This window comes from Penicillium paradoxum, assembly GCF_028828445.1.
Source record: "Penicillium paradoxum strain IBT 22861 chromosome Unknown utg000002l_segment0_segment0, whole genome shotgun sequence".
Taxonomy (NCBI): Eukaryota; Fungi; Ascomycota; class Eurotiomycetes; order Eurotiales; family Aspergillaceae; genus Penicillium; species Penicillium paradoxum.
The window spans coordinates 2,624,052-2,650,714 of NW_026643180.1; the positions used below are offsets into that span (position 1 = coordinate 2,624,052).

The 26,663-nt window shown below is 49.2% G+C and overlaps 15 protein-coding genes across 15 annotated transcripts; 9 read left to right on the forward strand and 6 right to left on the reverse strand.

Annotated features, from left to right (window-relative positions):
• Nucleotides 1-1,871: 1,871 nt before the first annotated feature.
• On the forward strand, nt 1,872-2,828 carry N7457_000961 (uncharacterized protein; the record flags this gene model as incomplete). The annotated part of the gene is made up of 1 exon (XM_057172007.1): nt 1,872-2,828. One exon carries the CDS (start codon nt 1,872-1,874, stop codon nt 2,826-2,828), a length of 957 nt encoding a protein of 318 aa, XP_057035910.1.
• Nucleotides 2,829-3,175: 347 nt separating this feature from the next.
• nemA (Nem1-Spo7 phosphatase catalytic subunit NEM1) lies at nt 3,176-4,775 on the reverse strand (the record flags this gene model as incomplete). The annotated part of the gene is made up of 2 exons (XM_057172008.1): nt 3,176-3,318; nt 3,371-4,775. 2 exons carry the CDS (start codon nt 4,773-4,775, stop codon nt 3,176-3,178), a joined length of 1,548 nt encoding a protein of 515 aa, XP_057035911.1.
• A 578-nt stretch (nt 4,776-5,353) lies between these two features.
• Nucleotides 5,354-6,862, forward strand: N7457_000963 (translation initiation factor eIF2B subunit beta; the record flags this gene model as incomplete). Its single annotated transcript, XM_057172009.1, has 4 exons — nt 5,354-5,451; nt 5,528-5,823; nt 5,878-6,715; nt 6,790-6,862. The coding sequence occupies 4 exons, from the start codon at nt 5,354-5,356 to the stop codon at nt 6,860-6,862; spliced, it is 1,305 nt and encodes a 434-aa protein (XP_057035912.1).
• Nucleotides 6,863-8,022: 1,160 nt separating this feature from the next.
• Nucleotides 8,023-8,602, reverse strand: rps23 (40S ribosomal protein uS12; the record flags this gene model as incomplete). The annotated part of the gene is made up of 2 exons (XM_057172010.1): nt 8,023-8,201; nt 8,344-8,602. 2 exons carry the CDS (start codon nt 8,600-8,602, stop codon nt 8,023-8,025), a joined length of 438 nt encoding a protein of 145 aa, XP_057035913.1.
• Nucleotides 8,603-9,109: 507 nt separating this feature from the next.
• N7457_000965 (DUF5315 domain-containing protein) lies at nt 9,110-9,904 on the forward strand (the record flags this gene model as incomplete). The annotated part of the gene is made up of 1 exon (XM_057172011.1): nt 9,110-9,904. One exon carries the CDS (start codon nt 9,110-9,112, stop codon nt 9,902-9,904), a length of 795 nt encoding a protein of 264 aa, XP_057035914.1.
• A 312-nt stretch (nt 9,905-10,216) lies between these two features.
• Nucleotides 10,217-10,657, reverse strand: N7457_000966 (MICOS complex subunit Mic12 family protein; the record flags this gene model as incomplete). Its single annotated transcript, XM_057172012.1, has 2 exons — nt 10,217-10,573; nt 10,637-10,657. 2 exons carry the CDS (start codon nt 10,655-10,657, stop codon nt 10,217-10,219), a joined length of 378 nt encoding a protein of 125 aa, XP_057035915.1.
• Nucleotides 10,658-11,029: 372 nt separating this feature from the next.
• N7457_000967 (mitochondrial 54S ribosomal protein bL17m) lies at nt 11,030-11,836 on the forward strand (the record flags this gene model as incomplete). The annotated part of the gene is made up of 2 exons (XM_057172013.1): nt 11,030-11,245; nt 11,420-11,836. The coding sequence occupies 2 exons, from the start codon at nt 11,030-11,032 to the stop codon at nt 11,834-11,836; spliced, it is 633 nt and encodes a 210-aa protein (XP_057035916.1).
• A 1,309-nt stretch (nt 11,837-13,145) lies between these two features.
• N7457_000968 (uncharacterized protein) lies at nt 13,146-13,634 on the forward strand (the record flags this gene model as incomplete). Its single annotated transcript, XM_057172014.1, has 1 exon — nt 13,146-13,634. One exon carries the CDS (start codon nt 13,146-13,148, stop codon nt 13,632-13,634), a length of 489 nt encoding a protein of 162 aa, XP_057035917.1.
• Nucleotides 13,635-14,241: 607 nt separating this feature from the next.
• On the reverse strand, nt 14,242-16,785 carry N7457_000969 (putative R3H domain protein; the record flags this gene model as incomplete). Its single annotated transcript, XM_057172015.1, has 2 exons — nt 14,242-16,683; nt 16,735-16,785. 2 exons carry the CDS (start codon nt 16,783-16,785, stop codon nt 14,242-14,244), a joined length of 2,493 nt encoding a protein of 830 aa, XP_057035918.1.
• A 457-nt stretch (nt 16,786-17,242) lies between these two features.
• Nucleotides 17,243-17,503, forward strand: N7457_000970 (uncharacterized protein; the record flags this gene model as incomplete). Its single annotated transcript, XM_057172016.1, has 2 exons — nt 17,243-17,330; nt 17,406-17,503. 2 exons carry the CDS (start codon nt 17,243-17,245, stop codon nt 17,501-17,503), a joined length of 186 nt encoding a protein of 61 aa, XP_057035919.1.
• A 40-nt stretch (nt 17,504-17,543) lies between these two features.
• Nucleotides 17,544-18,520, forward strand: N7457_000971 (zinc finger CCHC-type containing 10; the record flags this gene model as incomplete). Its single annotated transcript, XM_057172017.1, is given in 3 exon segments — nt 17,544-17,644; nt 17,658-17,816; nt 17,887-18,520. 3 exon segments carry the CDS (start codon nt 17,544-17,546, stop codon nt 18,518-18,520), a joined length of 894 nt encoding a protein of 297 aa, XP_057035920.1.
• A 400-nt stretch (nt 18,521-18,920) lies between these two features.
• Nucleotides 18,921-19,523, reverse strand: N7457_000972 (CCDC12/cwf18 family protein; the record flags this gene model as incomplete). The annotated part of the gene is made up of 1 exon (XM_057172018.1): nt 18,921-19,523. The coding sequence occupies one exon, from the start codon at nt 19,521-19,523 to the stop codon at nt 18,921-18,923; it is 603 nt and encodes a 200-aa protein (XP_057035921.1).
• A 292-nt stretch (nt 19,524-19,815) lies between these two features.
• N7457_000973 (pentatricopeptide repeat protein) lies at nt 19,816-22,233 on the forward strand (the record flags this gene model as incomplete). Its single annotated transcript, XM_057172019.1, has 1 exon — nt 19,816-22,233. The coding sequence occupies one exon, from the start codon at nt 19,816-19,818 to the stop codon at nt 22,231-22,233; it is 2,418 nt and encodes an 805-aa protein (XP_057035922.1).
• A 365-nt stretch (nt 22,234-22,598) lies between these two features.
• On the reverse strand, nt 22,599-22,954 carry N7457_000974 (protein kish; the record flags this gene model as incomplete). The annotated part of the gene is made up of 3 exons (XM_057172020.1): nt 22,599-22,622; nt 22,689-22,770; nt 22,845-22,954. Coding segments are annotated over 3 exons (216 nt in total), but the record flags the coding sequence as incomplete, so codon positions are not given.
• Nucleotides 22,955-23,176: 222 nt separating this feature from the next.
• Nucleotides 23,177-24,265, forward strand: N7457_000975 (putative transcription initiation factor TFIID subunit 13; the record flags this gene model as incomplete). The annotated part of the gene is made up of 1 exon (XM_057172021.1): nt 23,177-24,265. The coding sequence occupies one exon, from the start codon at nt 23,177-23,179 to the stop codon at nt 24,263-24,265; it is 1,089 nt and encodes a 362-aa protein (XP_057035924.1).
• Between the last annotated feature and the right edge of the window lie 2,398 nt (nt 24,266-26,663).

Genomic DNA, 26,663 nt, shown 5'->3' on the forward strand with positions numbered 1-26,663 from the left:
ACGTCTAATCGGCCAAGCCGTTACGGTGAAATTATGTGATCTGGGCTTTTCCAACAGCAATACTGAAGCGCCAGAAAACTGGTGCCTTGAATGCCAAGGTCAACCTTCAGAATTCGGGTTCACCTATCTCCTTTAGCATCATGCAGGCTGCTTGTTCTACGTCATGGCCAAGAGGTTACTTTAACCTCCAGGGCTACCCTCAAAGTGGGACCCCCATCTTAGCTTTAGTCTTTGGCCATTGGTCCTTCAGATCAATCATCCCAATTGAATTCCCGTGTTTTGACCCACGGAGAAGATAACGCAGAGATTCCAAGCGCCTTGGAATCGGGATAGAATGAGATACGTCGGGAGAAGGGGACTTCCATATGATTGCCTTCCGTGTCACAAAATATCCGCCACATATGCTCCGCACTATTGTCCGACTCGGCCGGTATGGGAACTCTGCGCAATGAGATCGCTCTCACATCGGGAAACTTTTGCGACAAAGACTATGGACCAACCACTCGGAAGCAGTCGATCGACCTATGAACATCGATTATGCTCTGCTTGTGGAGTTGGTCATCTCCAGAAGACGGATCTGGACGGTGGCTGAGGTGGTCCATAAAGGCTCGGCGATGCTGGGCACTGACTGTACTCGAAGGCTAGACTATCGTTGACGTCACAGCTCAATCAGCCAGTGCAGAATGCTATTAATCAAGATCCCCTTGTCATGATTAGCAATGATTAGCAATGATTAGCAATGCAACTCGATCCATTCTCAATACATATTCATCGCGTTCACGGAGACAGGGTATGCAGCACATTTCGTGTGTATCGATTCAAGACTCGGTAGACTTTTTCACGGGGTATCAGACTGTCGTACCCCTATATCGTAGAGTGCTTTCGGTGCACTAGTCCATCTCTCCCGACGTCGAAGACTAGAGCGCAGGGTATATATGAACATAGCAGTGTGACCTTACAGTGAATATCACCTGCATTGGCCAGTTGTCCATTGATTTGGGGTTCATAACATTGCAGCAGTTACGGATCCCAACCCTTGATTCGCACCTTCCCGCCTTCACCCTTTTGGATTGTGCCACCGCCCTGTGTGAGGTGTATAAATAACGCCTCCTCCCCCCAGTTCTTCCTGTTCTTTTCTTTCTTCTTCATACTTACCTTGTTTGGGTGACTGCGATCATGAAGGCGGTTCACCACAGTCTGGTCCCTGCATTGCACATCGCGGCGGAACAAGCTGTTCAATGGCTTTCGGGTCATTGACAGGCGTATTCTTTGGCACCCCCCACTCTTGTGGAATTTCTTTTCATCATTCCTTGGGCCAGTGGCTCGGGCTTGGAGAAGAGAGTCTTGTTCGTAGGTTGTATCCTGCACAATGTCCCCTGAGGAATATGGTTAGCCCTTCGCGTCCCGCTCCTTGCGTCCCTCCCTCCTGTTCCCCTTCGTGTCTGTCCCCTTTCCCTTCAATGCATTATCCCGGGCCTTTGGTTACCTCTCAATTTCCTCAAGTCAGCCAGGCCCATCCCTGGCATTACTTCTACTCGGAGTATAGACCATGCATCGCCATTTAGCTCAGCCTACGGAGTACTCTTATACGCACTCTCCATCCACCTTATGCCTACATCTCTCTGCAGATCTCATATTCTAGGATACTCTCTGCAATAGCATACGAAGTAGGTGGTATAATTAGCGATAATCAGTCTGCTTTTAAACTTACAGGACCACTCGGTTTCCGGGGAACTCAGCTCGCTGTCCGGACTACTCCGTACGGTTGCACGAGAAAGAACAACTTGTCTGTATTCAATTACTTAAACTGTCATGTTTTCCAAACTGTGGCTCTTGGTAGTCGTCTTGTGGTGTTTTTCAACCATTCGAGCATGACCACTCTTCTGGGCTCTTTGATATTCCTCCTTGCATCCGTCCACATAGTGTGTCTCCCTCACTCCCCCAATGTCCACGAGATTTATAGGTTCCCCAACGGAACCTGGGTTGAGAACATCGCGGTACGACCAAATGGCAACCTCCTTGTCGCTCTATTAAGTACGCCAGAGCTCTGGGAGATCGATCCTTCCCCTTTAAACGGAACACGCGATAGCCCAGCACATTTAGTCCACCACTTTGATGGCGCTGAAGACGTGGATGGAATCACAGAGCTTTCACCGGATATCTATGCTGTTATCGTATCCAACTCGGTTTGGACAATCGATCTCAGAGACCCTGGAAGCGCGTCCAATCCGGTTCTTGTTGCCAAACTTCCCGCCGGCTTTTTAAACGGCATGGCTACCCTGAACGAAGGACAGGCAGTTGCAATCACAGACTCGCAACTAGGTCTTGTATGGCGTCTCGATGTCCGTACCGGGGAGTACGGCGTAATTCATCAGCACGAGACCATGGCTGCGAATAACGACGTTGGTTTCTTACTTGGGATCAACGGGTTGAAGATAGTAAACAATTACATGTACTACACCAACACTCCAAAGCGAATCTTCTGCCGTGTACGTATTGATACGCGTACCGGTCGAGCTCTGAGTGCTTATGAAGTGATCAGTCACGATATGTTGGCTGATGACTTTGCCATTGACCCGGCTGGGATTGGATATCTGGCTGGTTGGATGGATGATGTCGTTACTCGGGTTTTTCCTAATGGGTATCATGAGATTATTGCGGGCTTGAAGGGCTCGAGGGATTTCATGACTGCTACAGCAGCGGCTTTTGGGAGAACACAAAATGATTGGAATGTCCTTTATGTGACTACTGGAGGGGAGACAAGGAATCCTGTGCACCGAACCAATACCAGAGGGGGCAAAGTAATGGCAGTTTCTGTTGGAGCTTAGGGTGTTGGTTTTATCTGTCTAGTAAGCTCTGCTTGTCGAATATCAGTACATCAGAACGACATGAGGCCTCTTGAACATCCGCACAAAGCATCCGTGTATCATGAGAAGACAAAGTCATATGTACGGGCTTCCATTCAACTGCTAGGAACAAAGCAAGACATTGAATGTCATTATGAATAACTGCACCTGCATGATCATGTCGGTAGGTCACCGGATTCCTCCATTGCGCTGAGATATGTCTTCTTTTTTTTTATCTAATTTCTGGTTGGAAGGTGTGACCTCACGTCTAAAAACACAGAATCCATACACCTACATGCACATTCCTGAACACAGATGGTGGGAAACAATCATGACTCCAGTTCACCGCGGCGAAGGGCTAGGAAAGCACGGACATCCGTGGCATACTGTAGGGCTTCAAGCATAGGAATCAAGTGGAGGAGACCGTTGTCTGTGGGGTCATTGATCCAGCCTTCAATAGGTATTGCATTATCTGGAGATGGATATCAGTCTCGGAGTACCAAAATAAGTAAGGTAGACTTTACCTTCGTGGAAGATATAGCTCATTGGGCTATTGTCCAAAATCATAACCCGGCTCAAATCCGGCTCCACGCAACTGAGGTCTTTGATGTATGCGCCGTTGCGGAATGTGCAACTCTGCCGGTATAAACGGTCCTGGAAGTATTTCCGTTCCTGCTCGAGCCAGTCGATGACGGGGTCGGCATATTCCTGAACACTAGCCGTGAAGATGACCAACTTATACCACTTGCTGACCTTGCGCAGGAATTCATCGCAGTGCGGTCGTTTATGGACATAGTATAAAATGGGATGTTGAGGGCCCATTGTCGTCGATGATTCGCCGGGGTTCAATGAAGTGGATGCGGGCATCGAGAGCTTGACCTCAACCATGTGACCACTCGACATTCGCCCCCCCTTGGCGAGCGAGTGAATGAGGGTCTCATCGAGATCTAGCACCAAGGTCTTCTGCGGAGGCCTGGCGATACGGGGAGCCGCGGTATATGAAGGCACTCGTGGGGGAAGAAGGGGGCGCGGCGGAGTTGGAGAATGTGGATATCTTGTCAATCGGTGGACGCTAGGAGAAGTGGGGGACTTCAGGCTGTCGAGGTGGACGGCACCCTGGACTCGCGAAACACCCTCGGGCATCGGTGGACCTATATCGGCGCTTTGAGACCTTCGTTGCTTCTGTCGCCTGAGAGATTCTTCGTGATGGAGCTTGATTCGTATAGACCGACGAGGGGTGTGCCCATGTTCTTCTGCTTCTGGGATTGAATCAGGATCGTGCCCTTTTGATTTGGTCGACCGATTCTTCGCGCTTGTCAAATTTCTGATGTGTCGTCGATCTGTGTCCGAGTCTGACGTTGTTGACACTATGGATTCGTTGGAGATTTGAGATCGGAGCTTCCGGGTGGAACCACTGCGACGCCTACCCTCTACCCTGGTGGCTCCTTTGTCCGACCGGGTCGTTGCGTCGGCAGATGAGCGCCGTAACTTTCGAATAGGCTCAAGGAGAGAATAGTCACCGTCGGCAGCCTGAAAACATTGGGCCAGGTACACACCGGGTGCAGCAAGTGTAGACATGATGAATTTGATGGTTTCCGTGATAGCATCAAAAAGCCGTTGGGTAAGTAGCCACCAAGTGCTTCGAGCAGTAAGCGTTCCATTTTTGTGAACTTCATGCAGTAATGGTGTTTTCTCATCTAAGTCGTATCCCCCATCCGCCTCTCCACGTTCGTCCACAAGTGATGATCCGTCATAGCTCTTCTCGGTGGAGTCGAGGGACCGGAAATTATCCTCACTGTAGGACCGAAGTTTCGAGAAGTCTGGTGGTAGAGGTGTGCGCTTCTTGTCGCCTTGGGACTGCGATCGATGGCGTGAAGAGCTGGAAGACTGGCCAATGACTCGCGAGGACAGGATATTCAGCGAGTTCATCTTCCCTCGAAGCGCCACGGGAGACAGGGATCTATAGACAAATGGATCGTGAGCAAATCATCAAACCCACTTGGAGCGGCCCATGAGATGGGAGTATAGAGTATGGGGGCTGTCTGGGGGAAAGAGGGGAATCGCAAGGAGGTGTAAGCTGTCGTTCTAACCTCAATGCGCCAGTCACCCGTTGCCTCGGAACTACTTCCGCAACTCCAAAATCCGGTATATGTCACAAGTCCAACGCCGGAGAACAATGCAAACCACTTCAAAAGAGAAACTCGAATGACATAGATGCGAAACTAAAAGAAAGATACCCAAAAAAAGACCGCCGAAGCTGAAACAATAGAATGAGAATCAATAGAGAGTGTGGGGAAGCGGACAGGATCAAACGGCAGAAAATCATTCTTTGTCTCCCACTCTTTTGCTCTTCGTCCGCGAGCCTCTGAATCACAAAAACTTCCTGATTACAACCTGATCGGCGTGCATTAGATTTGAGACCTGGTATGCTGATTATCGGGGACTGCACATTTCTGTCCCTTGAACCCCGCTGATATCATGCAGATTTCCTTCATCCCACCTTCCTCATGCCGTCTACTTCGCTGGCCCTTACACCGGGCTTGGGGTCGTTCCTCAAGTACCTCAAGACAAATCCGATCGATACTTCTATTGAGACTTTGATCTCGTGCGTATATTGGTGCCTGTCATAGCCGGCTACTCCCGTTGACAATTCGACCGCTAACAGAGTATGTTTTGATCAGATTGCTCAAGCGACGTCAAATCCGCCATTCGCGCTCATGTGCCACAGCAACTGCCTACTTGCTACGGAGTGTAATCTCGGCATGCCGTACAACCGATTCAGCAAAGCTTATTGAGCGGGTGCAGAGTGTGGGAAGGCGTCTGATGGCTGCGCAACCGCGCGAGATGGTTGTGGGTAATATTGTGCGCCGAGTCCTAGGTCTTATTCGTGACGAAGCAGAAGATGATCGAGATGCCGAGTTCGCTCTTAGTGACGTGGGTTCGGAGAGTCAGCCACAGACACCCCGGGCTTATGATGGTGAGTTCGAGCTCTCTCCAAAAGTCCACACGGCGGTGACTCACAGATTCATAGATTCATCAGTGCCCTTGGATCGCGATGCGCTTGGCCTTCGTTCCGATGACAGATCCTCTCGACCTCCTCTGACTTCCATGTTCAGTCTCCTCTCCCACCCCGAACCCGAGCACTCACTTCCTAGCACCCCGGGATCGGCTTCTCCGAGTGGACGCCTCCTCGGTTACACCCCATCCAAAGATGTACGGGCTGAAGTGCTAGAGGGCATTGGCGAGATTATTGATGAGCTAGGTCAAGTTGACGACCAGATTGCCGCCTACGCTTTGGACCACATTCACTCCAACGAAATTATTCTCACGCACACATCCTCTACCACTGTTCAAAAATTCCTGCTCAAAGCCGCTGCGAAGCGCAAGTTCACCGTTATCCATGCTGAGTCGTACCCGAATAACCACGAGGCCACACATGCCACCGTTAGTGGCAGTGCTATCGGCGACGATGACAACCTCGGCCTGGAGGCATTCCAGAAGCCATTAATCGAGCACGGCATCACCGTCATTCTCATCCCAGACTCTGCTGTCTTCGCTCTCATGTCGCGAGTCAACAAGGTCATCCTCGGTACACACTCTGTTCTCGCTAACGGCGGCCTTGTTGCCGCAGCTGGTACCCGTGTCATTGCCCGTGCCGCCAAGGTCCACCAGACCCCTGTGGTGGTTGTGAGTGGTGTCTACAAGCTCAGTCCTGTCTACCCATTCGACTTCGACTCTCTCATTGAATACGGTGACCCGAGCAAGGTTCTTCCATACGAAGATGGTGACCTCGTCGATCAGATCGATGTTCAGAACCCCATCTATGATTACGTGCCCGCAGAGCTCGTCGATCTCTACATCACTAACCTGTAAGTTCAAATCAGCCACCCTACTATATTCACCTATCTCGGTTTGCAATACTAACTTAACTCTCTCTCTCCAGCGGTGGTCATGCCCCATCATACCTCTACCGCATTGTGTCGGACCATTATCGTAAGGAAGATATTAGCTTCTAAGATGAGATTGCTTCAGGCAATCGTGTCAAACAGGTTAACAAAAAACTTTTGAAAAAGAAAAAAAGGATCTTTGAGGGACATGTGCATGAACGATACCCGAGGAATTACTTTGATGATTGATGCACGGGAGTAATGAATTTTCCAAAAAAAAAAGTCTTCGATTTTCTCTTATGCCAATTTATAGAGTATGTAGCATAATAGCTCCACTAGGGCTATGCCTTCTATCGAATTTGGTGTAAAATGTTTTCATATTGCCTACAGTGTATAGGTATATAAAGATTGACATGAAGACACCACATAGAAACTTATAAGCGTAACATACGCTCTAGATACATACCTACATGTAGGTGTATGGATCTTAGGTACCTAATTCCTAGTGGAGAAATCACTTTCCGGGCATAGCACTGATGAATATACCTATGTACACTGTCTGTAGTTTCCTCTTAAGCTTCAAAGGTCCTCCAACCCTATATGGCCCAAAAGGACTGGAGGCAAACAACCTTCTCATTTCAACAATGTATTTATCAGTACTGAGTCGATTTTTGGCGTGAAGATTGAGCAAACCACGTGGGTTATGTACATTTAGATGTGCAAAGTAAGTCATACCATTTACAAGCAGGTGCTTAGTGAATCTTGAATTTATGGAAACTCCACTTGAGTATGACATGTATTCCACGATAATACCCGGAGGTCTAGAGTAATGCGCCCATCCATTGTAGTCTTCTATAGCAAATCTTTATGGCACAACTCCACAGCCACATGAAAGATCGACCCACGTGCCCCATACATACCTACTATGTGTAATAGTAACATTATGTCCTACAATCCTAAAATTTACATGTACTTTGCATCCCCGTACAGGCGTAGCTTGCTAAAGCGTACAATGATAAAGGAGCAGTATACGATAAGGGTTGAGACCCGGAGGAGAGATAGAAAGTCATGGCGCCATAATCTTTTGGAGGTTGTATCAATCGTGTTTAATTCGCAAATAAGCGTATCCACCACGTTCCGGACGAAAGCCCGCCGGGGGACTCCCCAAAAAGAAAAGATCTCATGAAATCAAGGCGCTGATGAGGCGGGCTTTCCGTCCGGTACCGTTCCCACACTCCAAGGCTCCCGGTCGCTGCATTTTTGATTTCGAACAGAACGCGTCGAGTTGTTTAAGAGCGGGGCTTCTCCTTCTTCTCCTTCCACAGAGCGGCGAGACCGACACCGGAGACCTTGACGACCTTGAAACGGACACCGGGAATATCACCCTTGGCCTTACCCTTGCGACCGAAACCGGCGAGGAGAACCTCGTCGTTCTCATCGATGAAGTTCAAGCAACCGTCATTGGGGACTGTAGTAAGATGCCTGGTTAGCACATGTTGTATGATGGTGTTATGTTGATGTGTGGCGGTTTCCATCTAGTCTCAATTCCAACTCGTATAGACCTTCTCCACCACGAACACAGCGATAGAAAAACGGAATGGGTTACCCACCGAAAGCAGCGACCTTCTTGCCGTTCTTGATGAGCTGGACCTTGACACACTTGCGAATGGCGGAGTTGGGCTGCTTGGCCTCAACACCGACCTTCTCGAGAACGATACCCTTGGCGTGGGAAGCACCACCGAAGGGAGAGGACTTGTAGGCGGTTCCGAGGAGGCGCTTCTTGAAGTGGTCATCAGCCCAGCGCTGATCCTTGCGGTGCGACTGGAGCTTGCGGGCGGCGTTCAAACCACGGGGTTGTCCTTTACCCATGTTGGCGATTTATGTGTTCGACGGTCAACTGAGCGAGAAAAAGAAAAGTTAGCCTCGTGTTGAGTGCAACGTTGGTGTTGGTGTTTCGATGGTTGTTCGAGGTTTGGCTAAGGTCGATTTTTTTGTGCGTGCAGATAGATGCGATCGTTTGAGGAATCTCGCAGTGCCACAAATCAAATATTTCCGGAAAGCACAAACAATGCAGGAGACAGAGCAGGAAATCGAATACGTACCGACTGGGAGGGGTGTTGTCGGCCAAAGGGGCTGAGGGTCGAATGTCGAAAAGTCGAAGAGTTCCGGATTTCCCTTGACCACACGCTTTGGACGTACCTCAGGTGACTTTGTGCGGCTTAGCCCTAAGCGAGTCACGGGATCATCTGTAGCCCCCACATGCGATTATGTTATCATGCTGATAAGGCCGATAACGTTATCAGTCAACTGCATCAAGTAGCCCCAATCGAACATTCCGAGTGTATCCCGTATTGTTCTTGCCAATACCTCTTGAACATGGACTTGTCAAGAAAATTGACAAATCCTAATCCTCAGCGATTGCCTCCCCCTGCTCTTTTCCAAGGCCCACCATCGCATAATGCTTCTAATCTTTCCTTATCTGTACCACCACCAGCCTCAACCTTAGCAACACCATCTGGCAGCCAGCCTCCGCCTCTGAATCGAAACCGGTCACCGCGAGGAGCTGAGGGCGACAAATTTGCGAATTCAAGCTTGTTGTCACCATTTGTATCGCGTCATCCATCCAAAAATGATGTTGATGGATCCGATGCCATCTGGCAGGAGATGCAGAGCGCCTTGTCAGAAGTGGAGCTCAGCGCTGTGACGAGCGAGAATGTCTTCGGCGCGAAACATTCAGAGGCATTAGAAGATTTACGTATGAAGCAGTTAAAACTTGCCCAGGCTTGGGCACGCAGTGAGGCAGACGATGAAGTCGTGGATCCCAGCCATACCGGTGCAGATGGAGCTGGTGGAAAGGCCAGCTCCCCGCGGCAAGGTGCTGGAGAAGTGAATCCCCCGGCTGATGCAGCCACTGAACATAGCGCAGGCCGCGGTTCTGTCTCGCATCCTACGCTGGATGAGGAAACTGAGCAAGACATTCGCCTTGCGCGCAAACGCCGCGAGGCTAATGACCGGTACTTCGATCGGGTCAACCAGGGCGTCTTGGACGTTGTTGCTAAATTGGAAGAGGTCGCCCAGGCCATGCGCACTGTTGAGCGGGAAAGCAAAGATATCTGGAGTGATACAGGGAGTGTGACGACAACGGCGCCATCATCGACTCATACAAATTGAATTCCGAAGTCATCGCTGCAATCCATCATTTTTCTCATTTTCAGCGGGCCATTGTGAAGGACCCAGGATTGACCGAGTTATGACTCGGTCTTCCCAGGGCGCATTGATACCTCCATCCGGCCAGAGGGTGCGCTGAGCGCATCTACAAACCCTCGGGGAAATCGATATACTAATACATGTACATTATGACATCACTAAATCAAGGGTATCCAAACTCCGCTACTCAAACCCAAACCCAAATAAGCTGACATGATAATGCATCCAAAGGTATCTTGGATCCAAAGCAATTGCTATAGTCCCAAAGACAATATTTCATTCCCGCTTCACTACTTGCACAATGGTTTTCCAACCACCTGCAGCAGTATTCCTCATATCCTCCCACGTCACTTCGTAAGCCTTCCTTGTCAAGATTTCAACTTCTTTATTCCATTTATGCTTGAGAATCTCTTTCATAGTTGGCTCAGCTCGATTCTGTGCCTGTAATTCTTCGCGCCGCCATCGCGGTATATCTTCTGGCAGGAAACGTCGATCATAAGCACCAGCAGAGGAGGTCAGCCAATCTATTTGCGCGACTTCTTCGTGGATGGCTTTGCGTTGCGATATGCGTGTTGAGCGGTGGACTTGGATGGTAATGTAGAGGGCGGAGGAGGTGAGGGCAAAGCCGCCAAGCTATTCCAGTGCAGATAGATGTTAGCCATATGTTGCTGTTCTAGATCTGGGACTGAACCGTACAAAGCCCGTCAAGAAACCCATGTTGATTGCGGTGTTTGGAGTCACAGAATTGCTTATCTGTGTGTAGAAGATTGTGAGGGAAACCGCAAAACACCCAAGTGATTCTTGATTATGGACGTATTGTTTCTCCTGCAAGTGGAAAGTGTCCAAATCGAAAGGTATGTCAAAAAGCTGATTGTCCTCAGCAACTTGCAAAGTGAACGCGGAAAACCGAAGTCGGACGGACAGTGGAAGCGCTCCGATTGGCCGGGAGGTCGGGACAATTCTTCTGGGCCGAACATCCTGTCTCCTTCACGTTCAACAACTTAATCATCTGGGTTTAGCAATTGACCTCGCAATTCCCACTCTACTCTCTATACCCCCTTCTATTTTTCCCTCTCAGAAAAATTCACCATGGCCGGCGGAGGAGGCAAATACCGACACTTGAGCCGCGACTCCGCGCATCGACAAGCCCTGCTCCGAAACCTGGTGACCTCCCTCTTCCAGCATGAGACCATCACAACGACGTGGCCTAAGGCCAAAGAGGCCCAGCGTTTGGCTGAAAAGTTGATTACTTTGGGCAAGAAGAATACCGAAGCGAGTCGGCGACGTGCATTGGAGATTTTCTATGTATGTTCAATTTCTGAGGAAGAAGCCTACGTCGATTGCAATCAAGAGAATGAGATCCAGTCTAGCCACAAGACACCTTATGCTCGTTGATTCTGGATAATCTCATCAATCCCTCAATTCCTCATTCCTCGCAGGGGGGAATCAATAAATCAATACCAAACTAACATTGCCCAGACACCACACGAAATGATTCCCAAACTGTTCGGTCCCCTCCGCGAACGCTACGCAGACCGACCCGGCGGTTACACACGAGTTCTTCGCGTAGAACCCCGCGAAAAGAACGAGTACTTTTCCGTCAAGAAGGGCGACAAAAATGCCGTTCCCGAGCGCAAACCTCAGGTCAAGGCTCCCACCGCCATCCTCGAGCTAGTCGATGGCCCGAAGGACATGCGTTTTGCCATGACTGCACGTACAGTGGCACGTGAGCGCGAGCAGGGCCGGGATTTGGTGCACTCGCTCACGCGATTGAATGTGAAGAAAGTTACACAGTTCCGAAAGGATGGTGTTGAGGTTTTGGAGCGGGCAATCGCTAAGCTCAGTCTTGCCAAGAAGGAGAGTGACAAGCTCGCCAAGAAGGAGTCGAGTGATTAAATGTGGGGAGGGTTAACTCTCTTTCGTGGGGATTTCTGTATTAGAATCCTCGGTATGGGAGTGGGCTCCGGGATCTAATTGGGCGCAGAAGTTCTTTTTCCTGAGCTTGATGAGCGTGCTTCATGTCGGCACCATCCTATCTGGTCCTCGAGGTCGACTCCATTGTAATTTGCTTACAAGGTTGTTTTTGTACCAGGAGTTCTGTCTTCTTCCTGTTTATTATGGCATCTCGTCTTCGTTTGCACTCGCGCATGTGACATAGCCTCTGTATAAAAGATTTTGATACCTCTTTATAAGCTTTCTTTGGCATTTGGGTAAATTAAATGCATGTGTCAAATCATACTGGTGACGATCGTGGTAGAAGAAGGGCTAGCCCTCCAACCCTTAACCTCACTACCTTGCTAAACGAGGAATCATAAGGTGGTCAGTATTTTTTTGATAAGTACTTGTATACGGATAGGTACATCGTGTTTTAACAGAACTGGAGGTGTCTTTGACAATCTTCCTGGTTCAGGCTGTATCAGTATATGAACCTCAACACTCTTCACGAAAACGCTATGAACTGCAATGTAGGTCAATTCACCAAGCTCACCGCAATTAATAGGTGTACTTATTGCATTTTATCATCGTACTAGAGGCTTTTTGCATGGGCTAATGGTCATGCTGCCAATCTTGGTGCGAAACCAAGCAACTACCTACGTATATATATGATATACAGTGTTTTCTCTGCTAATATAATTTTTATCTCTAGCTAGCTAGACTTCAAATTGACATGATATCCAAAGCCTCCCTTGACTGTCCCATATCCATAAATAATGATCAAAGATTTCCCGTAGGCCCTTGACGGTTATCCCCTGCAGTGGAAGGCAAGATCTGACATATCACTTCTGGCTTCGACGTAAAGACTAGTGCCGCACACGACAGTCATAATCAAGGGACACTAGGTTTCAATGCAGAATTATCGATAGTCAAGGTCTCTAGCATATGATCTACGTGAACACTATTACTGGCTAAGCCAGTCTTACCAAAGGGGTCATTTGGCTCAGTCCTAGGTAGATACTCGAGGCTTCGATTTTCCTTCTTGCAATACTCCAGTGCTTGATGGATCCTATACTCTGATCAATGAGATTGAAAATTGAATTACCTACTACCCAGAATTTGGAAATACTGTTCTTACCACGCTAAGATCTTCTTATGTGAAGTATGTGACACCTGATATCCGACTATGTTCGATATAGCTCAATGTTTGCTAACATTCTACCAGGCCAGAATAAAGATATAGCCAGGGAAACAGTCTCAGGCTCCAGATATGTCACTCGAAACGCATAAGTCGCATCAAGCTGGGCAGACCGTCCCGAACGCCGATGCATACAAAGAAGTCGCAGCACCATATTCACCCGAAACAATCACCGAAGATAACCTCAATGATGAATGCACCCTGCAAGTCAGCGACAAGGAATGTACATTAGAGTTCAGTGATCGGGACTACAACCTGGATCTTCACCAATACACCGACAACGAACACACAGACAAGCAGGCCGAGGCTGGGCTTGGAATTGAAGATCAGGAAGATGGAAATGGGCGACAGTCTACAGCAGACGGGAAACAAGATCCGGAGTTGGAGTCTGTGACGGGGACGGTCAAAAGTCACAAGTCTCGTCGACGGGAGTGGATTATCCTTGGTTCAGCTCTTGGTGCCGTTGTCCTTCTTGTTGTGATCATTGTTCCCTCTGTTATATTTGGGATTCGTCATTCCAGACCTCAGCACAAGCCGCCTCCGAATCCGTATACTCCATGAGATGGTGGGAGTTTGTATATGACGTGATCTGGATATATGGACTGACAGCCAGGAGAATTGGTGTGTAATAAGAGGAGTTATATGTTGGGTTTTCCTCCGGTTTAATACCTTAATTTGAAATATATGTGATTTGATGGCTTCTAACGCAAGTACCTGATTGGCAATCTAATGTCTGGACTACGCCAATTGACAGGTAAAGACCGTGAATGATCTAAGTGAATGGGTTGAACATTTGATATGTCTTCACTAGGCTCTGATGTCGGAAGTACTATTGCCTCTATTTGTTTACCTATACAAGTCAAGCTGTCCACTATAATATTTCATTCTGAGTACAAGATCATACCAGTTGGAATACTAATATCGAAGAGAAAAAAACCGGTTGGAAATGCAGATCCATGTCTAGCTGAGAGCAAGATACACACCCAATAACTCATCTCGTCACGCATAGCACTGAGTGTACATGCAACCTTGAAACACAGCTGCCACACGTGGACAGATGAATGTAGTTCAAGGGAAATCCGTCCTATTTTCACTATTAAAGCTGCAAGCATCACATCACATACAGACACTACTGAATCATAGTACGTGACTCAATCATCAATAGGCCTTAGTTTTGTTTGGGGAGTGTCGTGCCTCCCGAGATCACAAGAGGCCCACTGCCAACAGTGGGAACTCCGTTGCTGCCATATGTTGCTGCAGGGACCGAGGATGGAACAGGGCGATTCTTCAGCTCAAAGTCGGAGGGGACTTCGGATGGTGGGGGTTTTGGCGGAAGATGAGACGGCGTGCCCCACTTGGCAATGGAATCCCGAGGACCAGTGGGGATTCGATTGGGAATCATAGCTGGGGTTGAGTCTATGGTACGGGTAGGAACGGGGTCGGGATACCCATTCCACTGTGGCTGCGAACCAGGTTGCATATTACCATAAGGCTGCATTGTGTGCTGGCCTTTGTTCGGGTGGCGACTGAGAGAACCACCTCCAGGGATGAATGAGCGTGTCTGCGGGTTGAAGTGTGACCTGGCATAGTTTGCTTGCATTGCTGCATGGGATCCAGCGGAGCTTTGGAGAGCGGAATTCAAATGCTGCCCAGGAAAACAAGGATATCCATTCATGTTGGAGTTCATGTTAGAGTTCACGTTAGGTGGCATGTTGGGGGCCATATTAGACGGCATATTGGAAGCGATTGACTGCTGGGGATAGTTGGGCCAATGGACAGGCGGTCCATTTCGCTGATGTGGAGGCGGCTGAAAGTTTGTGGGGAATGGAGGTGAGTTCCAACTGGTGTTCTGTGGTTGGTATGTGGTGGGATTGGGCACGGCGTAGTTGTTCATTGCCGGCGAGGATGAATTCGAGGATGGCTGATTCATAATTCCTTGCTGGTTCATTGAAGCATAACCGGAATATGGAGACTGCTGGGTTATGTTTCCTCCTTGCCACGAGCCATTGGAGGCCATCTGGGGCGGCATTGCCACCGAGTACTGGGAGACACCATTCATGTTCATATTCATTTGTCCCGAGTGGAAAGAACCATTTTGACCAGATGGTAAATAACCACCAGTGGGTGGCGGCACGCCAGGTCCGACCAAGTAAGGTACTTGACTTGGATAGGAGCTGTCATTGACAGGAGCATTGTACGGAGCAGGACCATTCCCGTACTGCGTTCCTGGGTAATAGGCATTAAACTGCGAGCGAACCTCAAAACTGTCATCATGAGGAGTCCGCTGCCTCTGATTCTTCTTGCGGCCGTTCGCGGAGCTGGAGCGCGACATGTTGGGATTTGAGTCGCCGCTGGCCGGGTCCGATTTGGCCGAATCAGGGAAATCACGGAAGATTCGTTCACGTACTTCATGGTATTTCGCTTCCCGTTCCTCCCTTGTCAATGCCATTCGATCTTTGGCAGGCGTAGCGCCAGATGAAGACCCATGGCGTTCTCCATCGAATCCACTATCACCAGCCTCCGAATTAGCCTTGGAAGGGTTCGTGGAGCCACCGATACTTCCTTCAAACTGTCCCCCATCGTTTCGACGCATGATTTTCATCGCTGGAACAGCTGGAGGCGGAGTGCTATTGCAAGCAGCATGCACAGCAGACAAAGGAGTGGGTAGCCGGCAAAATGGTGTTCGATGGAGCCTGACTGAGGTCACATTATTGTCGACGAAGTGTGTTAAATGATAGTAGTCTCCTAGCTTGTGGGCAAGAAGTCGTCCAAAGGCGTTTGAGGGAGGCAATTCTAGAGACTGCCCATTACAGTCCTTGATAAAATACCGGATTTTTTCCTCCAGCTGAAGAATCAGGAGCCGATCTTTTGGTGACTTCATTGCCTCCAAGAGCTTTTCGTCCGGCTCTAAAGGAAAGCCATGCAAGTTCTGAGCATCTTCAATGCCATCAGAATTGGCTGGAATCACAAAATTGTTCGCGACTGCATCTAGAGGAATTGCGCCATTCACTGGTTGAGCACCGTTGAAGAGAGGAGGTACAGGCAGAATCCCGCGTGGCCGTGTAGGAACACCATCTCGGTACTGGTCGCGAAATACGCGACTGCCAGCCTCAGAGCCTGCCACGGAGTTTGCAGTCCCAGAAGCATGTCCGGAAAGCGACTCCTCTTCATCAATGGCTTGAACACTAGCACTGTCATCGGGACGTACAGAATCCTTTTCATCCATCGCGAAAGTAGTCACTGAGGCAAGACTTTTGGAATCAAAACTGGTCATTTTTGTGGACGAAGTAGATAGATGAGTGCGATCATCTTCAAAAGAGTTCTCCCGCTTGAGCAAGCCCTTATTATTTTGACCACCAAGGAATGACTCTGAGCCATCGTTTTGTTTCTTCAGGGCGAGACTGATATCTTGCACGCCTCTACCAAGATCATCGACAGCTAGATCGATGGAATGAGCCTCCGGTGTTTTATCGAGATTGTGCTGGCTAGATAAGGCTGCCCCGGAGCCATTTGTTTCCGAGCAAGGTGACTGTTCTTCTGACTGGCATATTTCGTTCTCACTAGATACCGAGGAAGCTTGTTGGTTGGGTGGTGCTGGCATAGCGGCAATCTGATGGCCAAGTCAGCGATGAGCCACGGAATTTCGAAGAGTTTCGCTTACCTTTGCAAACGAGAGAGGACCATCTCCGCCCGGGGGACTTTTTGACGCCATGACGATGCCCTGCCGGATGGTCGTCGAAATTGCTTAGATTTCACAAAAGGACAAAAAACTGAAATTCCGAGATCAAGATAGACACAACTGCACTCAACGCGCCACGGATTCGCAAATGTGAAAAATGTTGAAGGTTGTTTGATTGAACGGTAGGTCGCTGCGTAATTTCGTTTCACACAAGCCCAAAACGAAAGACATATCTCTGGGAGAGGGCGATCGCCATGGAGAAAGCTGCGGACAATGTGCATTAGTACCATGCGGAGTAGAACAGAACAAGCAGGGTCAATGGGGAGAGACTCCACTTCAAGGAAGCAGAAATCCCAGACAGACCAGGCAGCGGTGCCTTACATGATATCAAAGCTGGCTCATAGGGAGATGAAGGCCTCGTACAGAGTTTGGGGGAGAACTCCAGATCTGATGGGCTTTTTGGTATCCGATCAACTCGAGATCACCGGAAATGGATGACGTGAGCGTTGACAATGAAGCCCGAGATCCAGAAGGAGCGTTGGGAATCCGAAGTCTGATTCTTGATTGCCTGAAGATTCGTGGGTGCATTATGCCGCGCCCGACCGCCCCTGGCGCGCGCCTACCATAGTCCCTTGGGCTTGCGATGCTAACAGCCGCCAACTTTGCGCCGGTCTACTTTACGTCGGATGTCGCCTGTGTTTCTGATTGCGATCGTACCAAAACCCTTGATCTGAGAATTGAGAATCCATAATTTCAGATTTACACATAAATCCGGAGCATCGCGAGCTACAATGAACCGATATCGAAACGCCCCGACGCTCCGACGCTCCGACAAAGCCACCGCGAACACACTGTGTCAGAAATGCCTCAAACGAGATACGTACAATTCTCTGTATGCTATCCAGATATCTGACTAACTCCGGTTCACGGCACTACAGTTTTGATTGCAAGGCACCTGCGCAAGAGCGCCCATACATCCCGCGACCTTCAAGGACTCAACAGCTACAGAACCCAGAATTGATACCCAAGCTCTCCAGTGATAACCCAAACGAGCTTTTACGGACGTAAGCCACCCATTGAGCCATCTATGATCTCTGTACATTCAATTAGAAATACTCGCTGACTTGTTTACAGAGAGGGTTTGGCGGATGAGTTACTTGCCAACCGGGAGGAAGAGCGTGGTCGGAAGAGACCTGGGGATATGACAGACCGCCGTTCCCACTCTCCGAAGCGATCTAGGTCGATCTCAGTGGCAACGATATCCACCAATCGATCTTGTGACTCCTCTCCCCGTCATAACAAATACGGCGCAATCGATAGTGGCCGCCGAGCCGACTCATCCTCACCTACCAAGTCCCGAAAGAGACGCTATAGTGATTCCACAGAGGGCCGATCTAGTCCGGCTCAAACAAGACCAAAGAATCGTTCGCCGTCCCGGGAGCGAACTGATGACCGAAACACACGGCGACGACGTCGAGAGTCTAGCCCCGAAGAACGAGGTCGGCACCGTGGCGCAGGAAGGCATAGTGACCGACGAGACCGCCGAAGCAAGAGTATGGACCAAGAGCGAGCGAAAGACATGCGTTCTATGACTCCAGATGTTCCTCGTGACCGCTCATACCGGGATCGAGCCAGCCCACCACGCCAGTCTCAGCCCGGACGGTCTAGGACTGACACCAGAACACAGAACCAGCCTCCCCGAGAGCGAAGCCTGAGTCCTTTCAGCAAGCGGCTTCGTTTGACCGAAGCCATGAACCATGGAAGGTAAATTGAACTAAAAAAAATTGTTCTTTACAATTGGAGATTTTTACGGCGCAAGTCTCTGCACAGTGCCAACTCATATTCCATCGAAATACGAACAAGTGTATTATTAGCATTTAATTCCCTCGGGATGTTGAACAGAACACATGTCTCCCCGAACAATTCAAGGGGAAACATCGTCAATGATGATTCTCAACATACAATAAGACAGGAATACGAATTGAAAAATGTTATCTGAAAACGCCTCAACACCTGATTTTGTGTGCAATATGCTCTTGGCATCAATTGGACGCCCTCAACCAACATAAAAATGAAGATAGGAAAGATAGGAAAGACAGAATACAGATAGTAAAAGGGAAGGCAGAAAAGCCAAACAGCGCGCAGTCCTGCAACAAAGGGTATCATGTTCAGATCGTTTCTTCATCGCTTTTTTCTTCCTCTCGTTCACGCATATGGATGCCCTCAACGAGCGCCTCACCCTCGATACCCAATTCCTCACCCTGTTCATCCCCAGTGAGTGTAGTCCCACGTTCCTTCGCAGCCCGTTTCGCGTCATCTATCCGTTGTCGCACGAGCCGGGCGATTGCATTGTCCGTCCGTACATTGAGAATCTTGAGCTTTTCGTCCAGATCCCGCTTCAAATCCCAGTTGGGTTTCTTTGGTCGTAGGTTGTATAGATTGAGCGGCTCATCACCATCTGCATCTTTCTTCCCTTGCTCGGCTGTGGCCTGTGCGATTTCTGCCGCCTGGGCTTCCAACGTCACCTGGCCCTCCTGCGGACCTTGTTCGAAGCCCAGCTTCGGCCCGCGAGTTTCGGCGTCGTAGTTGCGACCAGACAGGAATTTTGTGGTTACATCTGGCGTAGCATCGGCATCAGGAAGCTCAATGTCTTTTGCGGCAGCCTCATTTGTGTCTGGCTCGGGTTGCTTGCGCTTTAGAGCTGCGAGCTTGGCGAGGCGGGCTTTGCGGTCGGTGGACGCCGCATCAAGATTGGCGTGGTTTGATGACATATTTTCAAGCAAAGATTGAATGGGGTGCTAGGAGAATATCCGATCCCAGGGGGCAGAAAGAATCGTGACTGAAGTGACCTGAAGGAAACCTAAGCTCCTCTGCTCCATGGAAGTTGAAGACGATAGAGTGATAAAAGTAGGTTTGGTGCGCCACACACTAGCCACGGCAAAATCGGGCGGAATTCAACTTTCGGTCCGGCATTGGACTTCGACTCTCTTTTCCACGAGCCATTGAGTCCATTGTCTTTGTCTTCGTCGTTTTCGCCAGATGTATCCGACCATATATTCCTGAATGTCATCGTGTCCACACCAACTCGTTCGGTCCCGTTTGAACGGGTTGCTCTCGCCGCAATGTCGAAGCCCAGGCCGATGGTATCGGGAGCCAGGAACGGCGAACGTTGGCCATAGAGCGCTCCTTTCAACGCACCATGCCCCGGCAATACTAGAACCTGGAATGACACCTGATACTCCAAACCCTACGCTATCTCGAAACGCCAGCCATAAACTCAACACTTCACAACCCGCAGCAAGTCAACAATCAGATCAAATCGCAACAGATCAGTATGGTATGGACAATGGGCATTCGCAGCTTTCCACCCAGCCACGAACATCACAGCCACGAAAAAATTCGTCCACGCCGATTATAACGAAGGACAAAATGAAAAAGGTTGCATATGTGCGACATGCTGACCCCAAGCTTGTGGCCATGGCGGCCGAGAGAGTCAACCGCGAAATTTTAAGAAAGGGTAAATACCTGACCGATCGAGGGTTATACTTGGCGCTTGCGACACGATTAAATTCGATTTACACGCGTGAGCTGGGACTTCGTCAATGGAAGGAGGCATATGGAGCGATCTATAACGCCAAGACATATCGACGCGAGGTCTTGCACCTGTCTGCATTGCCGAAACTGAAAGAAGATGGGGAACAACTGCTAGCTGTGCTTCTTGATGACTGTCAAGGCAAATTCCGGGAGGCATGGCTTGCAATGAATCGAGCTTCCAGGGCCTGGGCCTGGCAACGCCTGGCCATTTGGCTGTTGCAAAACAATCCGGCACTTGTCTTGGAGTTTCTAATCGTCACAACTGAGCCTCAGGAGAAGCCAGACATGACTATGGTCGTTGATTGCTTGGCATACTTGGAGAAATTTCATTATGACGAGCTCCAGGGTTGGAAGAGTGGTGCCCACACCTTCGAATCGGTGGTTGCGACTTCCCTGGATCCAAAGGATTGGCCAATTATTTCCCCACCACAAAAGGGCATACGGTTATATATTCGCCGAGCAGGCTTCCTGGGCGTCTACGAGAGTTTTCGGTTAATGGGCGAACGAGGCACTACAATGGAAGCGCAAACTGCACTTTGCTACATGAACCAATTCATACACCTCAATGACGTGGAATATGCTTTCAAAGCCCTGGCATATGTTCGCAAGATTAATGCCCCTGAATTTTCCATGGATTCTGAAGGTGTCCTGCGGCATTGTTGCAAGCTCCTGACCTTGGATACAGTCGAGGATAAACCAGAAGGACGCAATTTCCGGATTCTTCCACGGCTTCTCAAGATGGGTGTCCAGCCGGATAGGGACATGATGAATCTCGTGCTTGCTAATGCTTATAAAACCGGAGATCCCCAGCTTGGGTCGGATATGCTTCAATTCATGAAGAATCATCACCACCAATTCGACTCCTATACCTATCTGACCCTCCTCACTGATGCCGTATCTCGAGGTGATCGGGGTCGCGTGGATGAGCTAGTACAAGAAGTCGAGATGCAAGAGGAACTACGGAAGAACCCATACATTTTCAGCAAAATCTTCCATGCCCATTTCACCTTCACCGCCAAGCATATCGATCCCGAGAGCGATCCCTCGGGGGTCTTCTACTCCATGCTTGACATGTACACCAGAATCCACGACGTCACTCCTCTCAAAGAACTTCTTCTCCTCCCTCCACAATATACTCCACCGACAACCCAAAGACCGGAGCTCAAATCTCCGCCTTCTCCAGTATCTTTGTTCCTCATGATTGCAACATTTTTCCGCTGCAGAAATCGGATAGCACAAGTGCATCACATGTATGACAGATTCCGCGAGCTTGTTCAGCAAGGCCATCCATCCATCGCTCCTCTAGTCGAAACCGACCACGTTTACAATGAATTCCTCATCGCCTTCCGCAAAAGCAGTCATGGACTGCGGTCGAGCGTGCGTCTAGTCGAAGATATGCTTGACGCATCCCTCCTGCCGAAAGAGACTACCGATGGCAAGCCTCTCAAGCACATCTCACCCACGCCTCGCACTTGGACCATCCTCCTCAGTGCCTTCAATTATAGTCGCCAACCCGAAGCCGCTCAGAAGGTGAAGGAGATGATGTCTAAGCACAACGTGGAATACAACCAGGTGACCTGGAACACTATTATCAACGGTTTCGCAAACGCACAAGATATCCCCGAAACCGCTGCTGCAATCACGATGATGGAAAGGGAAGGCTTTTCAATTGACCATTATACGATGAAAAGTCTGCGCTATCTCCGCGACCCCGAACGCCTTTGGGTAGCGATTGAGGAGATGGATCAGAGGTCTGACTCAGATGGGGCCCAATTGTCCCTTGCTCTGGGGCCCACTTCTGATGTGCACAGTGACCAGAAGGAGCGTGACAAGCTGATTGACAGTGGGCTCGAGAAGCTGGAGTCAAAGTTCAAACCTAAAATGTGAGCGCCTTAAATGTAAGATAGGATACCCTTTTGTCTTTTATTGTTGCCTCTTGTGGGCCAAGCAACCTTGAAGCATTTTGGACGGATCGGTGTTTGACGAAGTGGACTTTGAACTTTTTTTTGTAAATTTGGATATCATGTACAATACATTGCATCACCATGAACTTATTGTTCATTTTAAAAGCTCATTGCATCTAGAGTCCATCGTAGTAAGTAGGGCTCTTCGATATTGTGATGCTCACTTGGGAATTACGTGAACTTCTATTGTCAACTCATGGGTTCCATTGAGTTGTCACAATGCAACTGGTCAAATGATAATTCCCATTGTAACTCCCATTCAGATTACTATTGAGTCCATTGAGCTATTCAACCACCGAAAAAGATCGAGACCTATAAAGCAGCATTAGTATCTCTCTTCATACATCTCTCTCTCTATTTGTAGAAGAGGATACTCACTGCCATCAAGACACAGCATATGCTGACATATGGACTAAGTCGCTCTCCGACCCGTGCGCACTTCCAGAAGATCCCAAAAATGCTACATCGACCAATTGTTAGTCTCCTTGCCAACTAACTCGATGCCCGGGTCCGCATTTTAAAGTGAGTACCTACCCAGTCTGGTTCCGGTCCATAATCCCTGGCATTATCGAGTGCGCATAACTGCTGGTGCAGATTATGAGAAGAATCACGAGGAGCAAAGACTGAAAGTTGAAAAGAGCAGACTAGGCAAGTGTGACGGTCAGCGCATTGCAATCCTATTGCCATTGGGTTCGTACCCCGCAACAGCGACAAGTAAACACAGGCATCAGTCATGCCATGTCCATGGACTCACCATTTTGAGCAGCTGTCGAATCCCCGCCCGTTGCTTGGGGCAGAGCAAAATTGCAACAGTTGATGTTGCCAGGTCAGTCTAATCAACCCCAGTCCACTGTATTCTGCCCGCCATGTCCGCCAAACGCACGGTCCAAACGCCCAGGCGGATATCGTTTCAGCCGGAGGTCGCAGCAGCTCCGCCAACTCCCTCACCAACTCCGACACGTTACTTGCCAACTCCAATCAGTGGCCCTCGAATTCCGATCAGATCTTCGCTATTCTTAAATTCTCGCTCGCAACCCTCAAACAACTGCTCATCGACTTCGAACGCTCGTTTTCAAGCTCCGCCTCACTCCTCACCAAGTCCGAATACTGGCTTGCCCACTGCGACTCGCACTCCGACTCGGCAGCCTAGCACCAGAAATCTCTCCTCCGCTCTCTCGCCTAATTGGTACTTCAATGAGCAAGACACAGCATTGATCCGCGCGGGATACGAACCCCAGTGGACCCCTAAACCACCCGACCCAACCTCGATTGCAACAGAAAAGAGCAAGAAAAACCCAGCAACCCAATCCACCATGGCCGAACCACGCGCCCGCATGGCCCGCCACAAAGGCCAAATGAACTTTCAAAACGAGCGTAAGTTCCGACAACCTATGCGCATTTATTCCCTCACGGGTGCAACCAAAGCAAGCGCAAGACTAACCACAATATCTTACATAGTCCGCCTGCTCCTTCTTGCCTATGGCGACCCAAGCCCACACCCAAGTTTCCCAAATGAGCCCCTCCCCGAAACAATCCGTGTCTTGGATGAAATTGTCACCGATTTTGTGCTGGAAGTTAGCCACGGCGCCGCACAAGTCGCGCATCACGCCCGCCGCCAGAAGATCAAAGTTGAGGACTTCCGTTTCGCACTGCGCCGCGACCCGAACAAGCTCGGCCGTGTCCAGGAGCTGCTGCGTATGGAGCGCGAGCTGAAGGAGGCCCGCAAGGCATTTGATCAGAATGATGACCAGGTTGCTAAGGAAGCTGGAAAGAAGGGTGCTGCTGCTGCAGCCGCAGCCGCAGCCGCTGGCGAGGATCCGGAGGCTGCTGAAGCCGCCGCTACAGCCAATGTTACCAAGAAGAGCAAAGGTAAAGGAAAAAGGGGTGCTGCGACCCGCCGTGGATCTGATGCGACCGAGGAGTCGGTTCCAAAGAAGCGCAAGACCATTGGCTGAATATGAATGGGATCATGAGATACGACTTTTTATTTCTTTCTTGTCTGTGTAATTTACTTGTCATGGCGCTAGGCCTGCGTTCTTTTTCTCTTTTTTTTTCCCCATGATTTGCCCACAAATATCGACGGCATTACCAAACATGAGACACATTGAAGTTTTACCGAACTGCCCCTGGGAACAAGAATGGTCACTCGCCCTGGAAGTAGTCCCCAGTCAAATTAAAGTAAATAAGCTTTGGCGCCGTCAGCCCCCACTTGGGAAACGCCCTGGAGGCACCGGGGCATCGATCGTGACCTTGAGCATCGGCCCTCAGCTTTCCCTTTGTTGTCTCTAGAGTCTCACTCGTCATCCCACAGTCTATTTCCTCAATCCCCCTTTATAGCCCACTCCTTTGACTTGCATCTGATCTCAAACAGCCCTGCTGCCTAGGTATTTTTACGCCTGGAAATTTCCACCCCTCGCTCCTGTTATCCTTAGTCCATTACTCCGTACAAGATGCCGATTTACAATTATACCTTCCTTTGGAGTTTTAGCATGACCCAATAATCCGTTTACAATATAGTGAGGCACTGGATAATAAATCTTGGGAGATCCGAGATCCCTTGGGATTACTCCATACAATTGAACACAATACCTACTCTCCAATCTCTCTCTACGCGACTGCACCGTGATGTGTTTCTTAGGCATGTTGGGTCTTTCGGGAACCTTGGTTTTTTTTTTTTTTTTTTTTTTTTTCAAAAAAAGAAGCAACGAGTGCGATTTTTGTGTCAACTTCCTCGACATCACCTTTGTCCCATGCGACAGCATCTCAGCCCAGGTCTGTCTGCCTTTCATGGCAAGTAAATCCATCAAGTCACCCCGCAAATTAACAGTTTATAAGTACGGAGCACCGTTCTCATAATCCAAAAACGTGTGAATATGAACTCGACACTGAACTCGGCATCCATTTGATCAATCAATGAATTTGTCATTCAAAAAAAAAGAGAACCCTGCATTGGCTGATTGATTTTCACATCCTGGCTCAGCATGTCTTATCGAGAATAGTCAAGCATGAGACTATCCAGCGCATCAGTAGCATGTGCAGACGAGGAAAGGCAATCCCGTATATGCTATTGATGACTGCCACCGAAAATTCTCGTTATATTCAATACAACTGAACAATTCCTTCGGGGCTCATGTGTATTCCCAGACAGGGAAGGACCTTGAAAGCTCTCTTCGTTGCTTACAGTGTTGTTCTTGGTCTTTCTCTCTGCAGCACTATGTATTTCAGATCACATTGTTGTCTACATCTATCTCTGAATGGAAGAACTTACCACCACCGAGCGAGAAAGAGTAAGAGGACCCAACTCCACTTCCTCTCAGACAAGGGAGCCTTTCACCACGCTGGTGCTGGATCGATTTGGCGATGGGGAAGTACCCCAGCCCTAATAAATTGCCGGAGATGGTTGGGAAGGTAATTTACTTCGCCTACGTTCGTAATCCAGCAAGGGACACGACATGTCCTGAGCGATGATATGCTCCCACTTAATCCGAGCTGCCGCTGTCCAACATTTCGGATTCCGCTGACTGTATTGTTTTCAAGAGCAGTCCACGCTTTATCAATCCACGGTATCATGCGGGTTGGCGATTGCAATACAATCATAATGAGATGTGCATGATCTCGGTGGGTAGTGGTATAGCATAGAAGACCAGAAAGATGAAGGTGTAATATATAAGCACCCTGGAGTATAGAATTTTGATATGGTATAGATATGTAGGTTGATGGAAGTGGATATCGTTGAAGTATTGAAGATATGGAGAAGGATCAATTCCTCTGGCAGCAAACTCAGATAGCTAGATCCCTACCGTTATAGCCATTCGACACCTGATACTGAAGACTGTACACAATCATCAACAATCCGGTCAAATCATCCTTTCCGACAGCGTGATTTGCATACACATAACAAGAATATTATGGCCACGTTAGGATTTTCCAATGTTCTTGCTGATACTTCCATGGACAGGTTAACTGGGAGATTCTCTAACCACATCCGATGCTGTTGCATGCATTTCCCGATGATACCTTGACTGATTGGGATCCGCTGCCGTGGTTCTCAACGGGGCGTTCGCCCTATGTATTCGCGCCACGGCCGAATGGTGTATGAATGACCTGCTTCTGGCGGGCACTGGTGTCTTCAGTCCTGGTCGCCCAGCCCGGTCGTTCCTCCTCTACTCGCTGGATTCATCGTTCCTTCCTTGTTCGGCTCTTTTCAATTTCCCAATTTTCCGCGGTATAAAACCCCCCCCCCCTTCTTTTCTTCGATTTCATGTTTCCTTCCTTTCCTACGGAATTGCCCATCAGAGTCTATATCTGCGTGGTTGGATTCGATACTGTTGGCCCGTATCATCCATCTCTCTT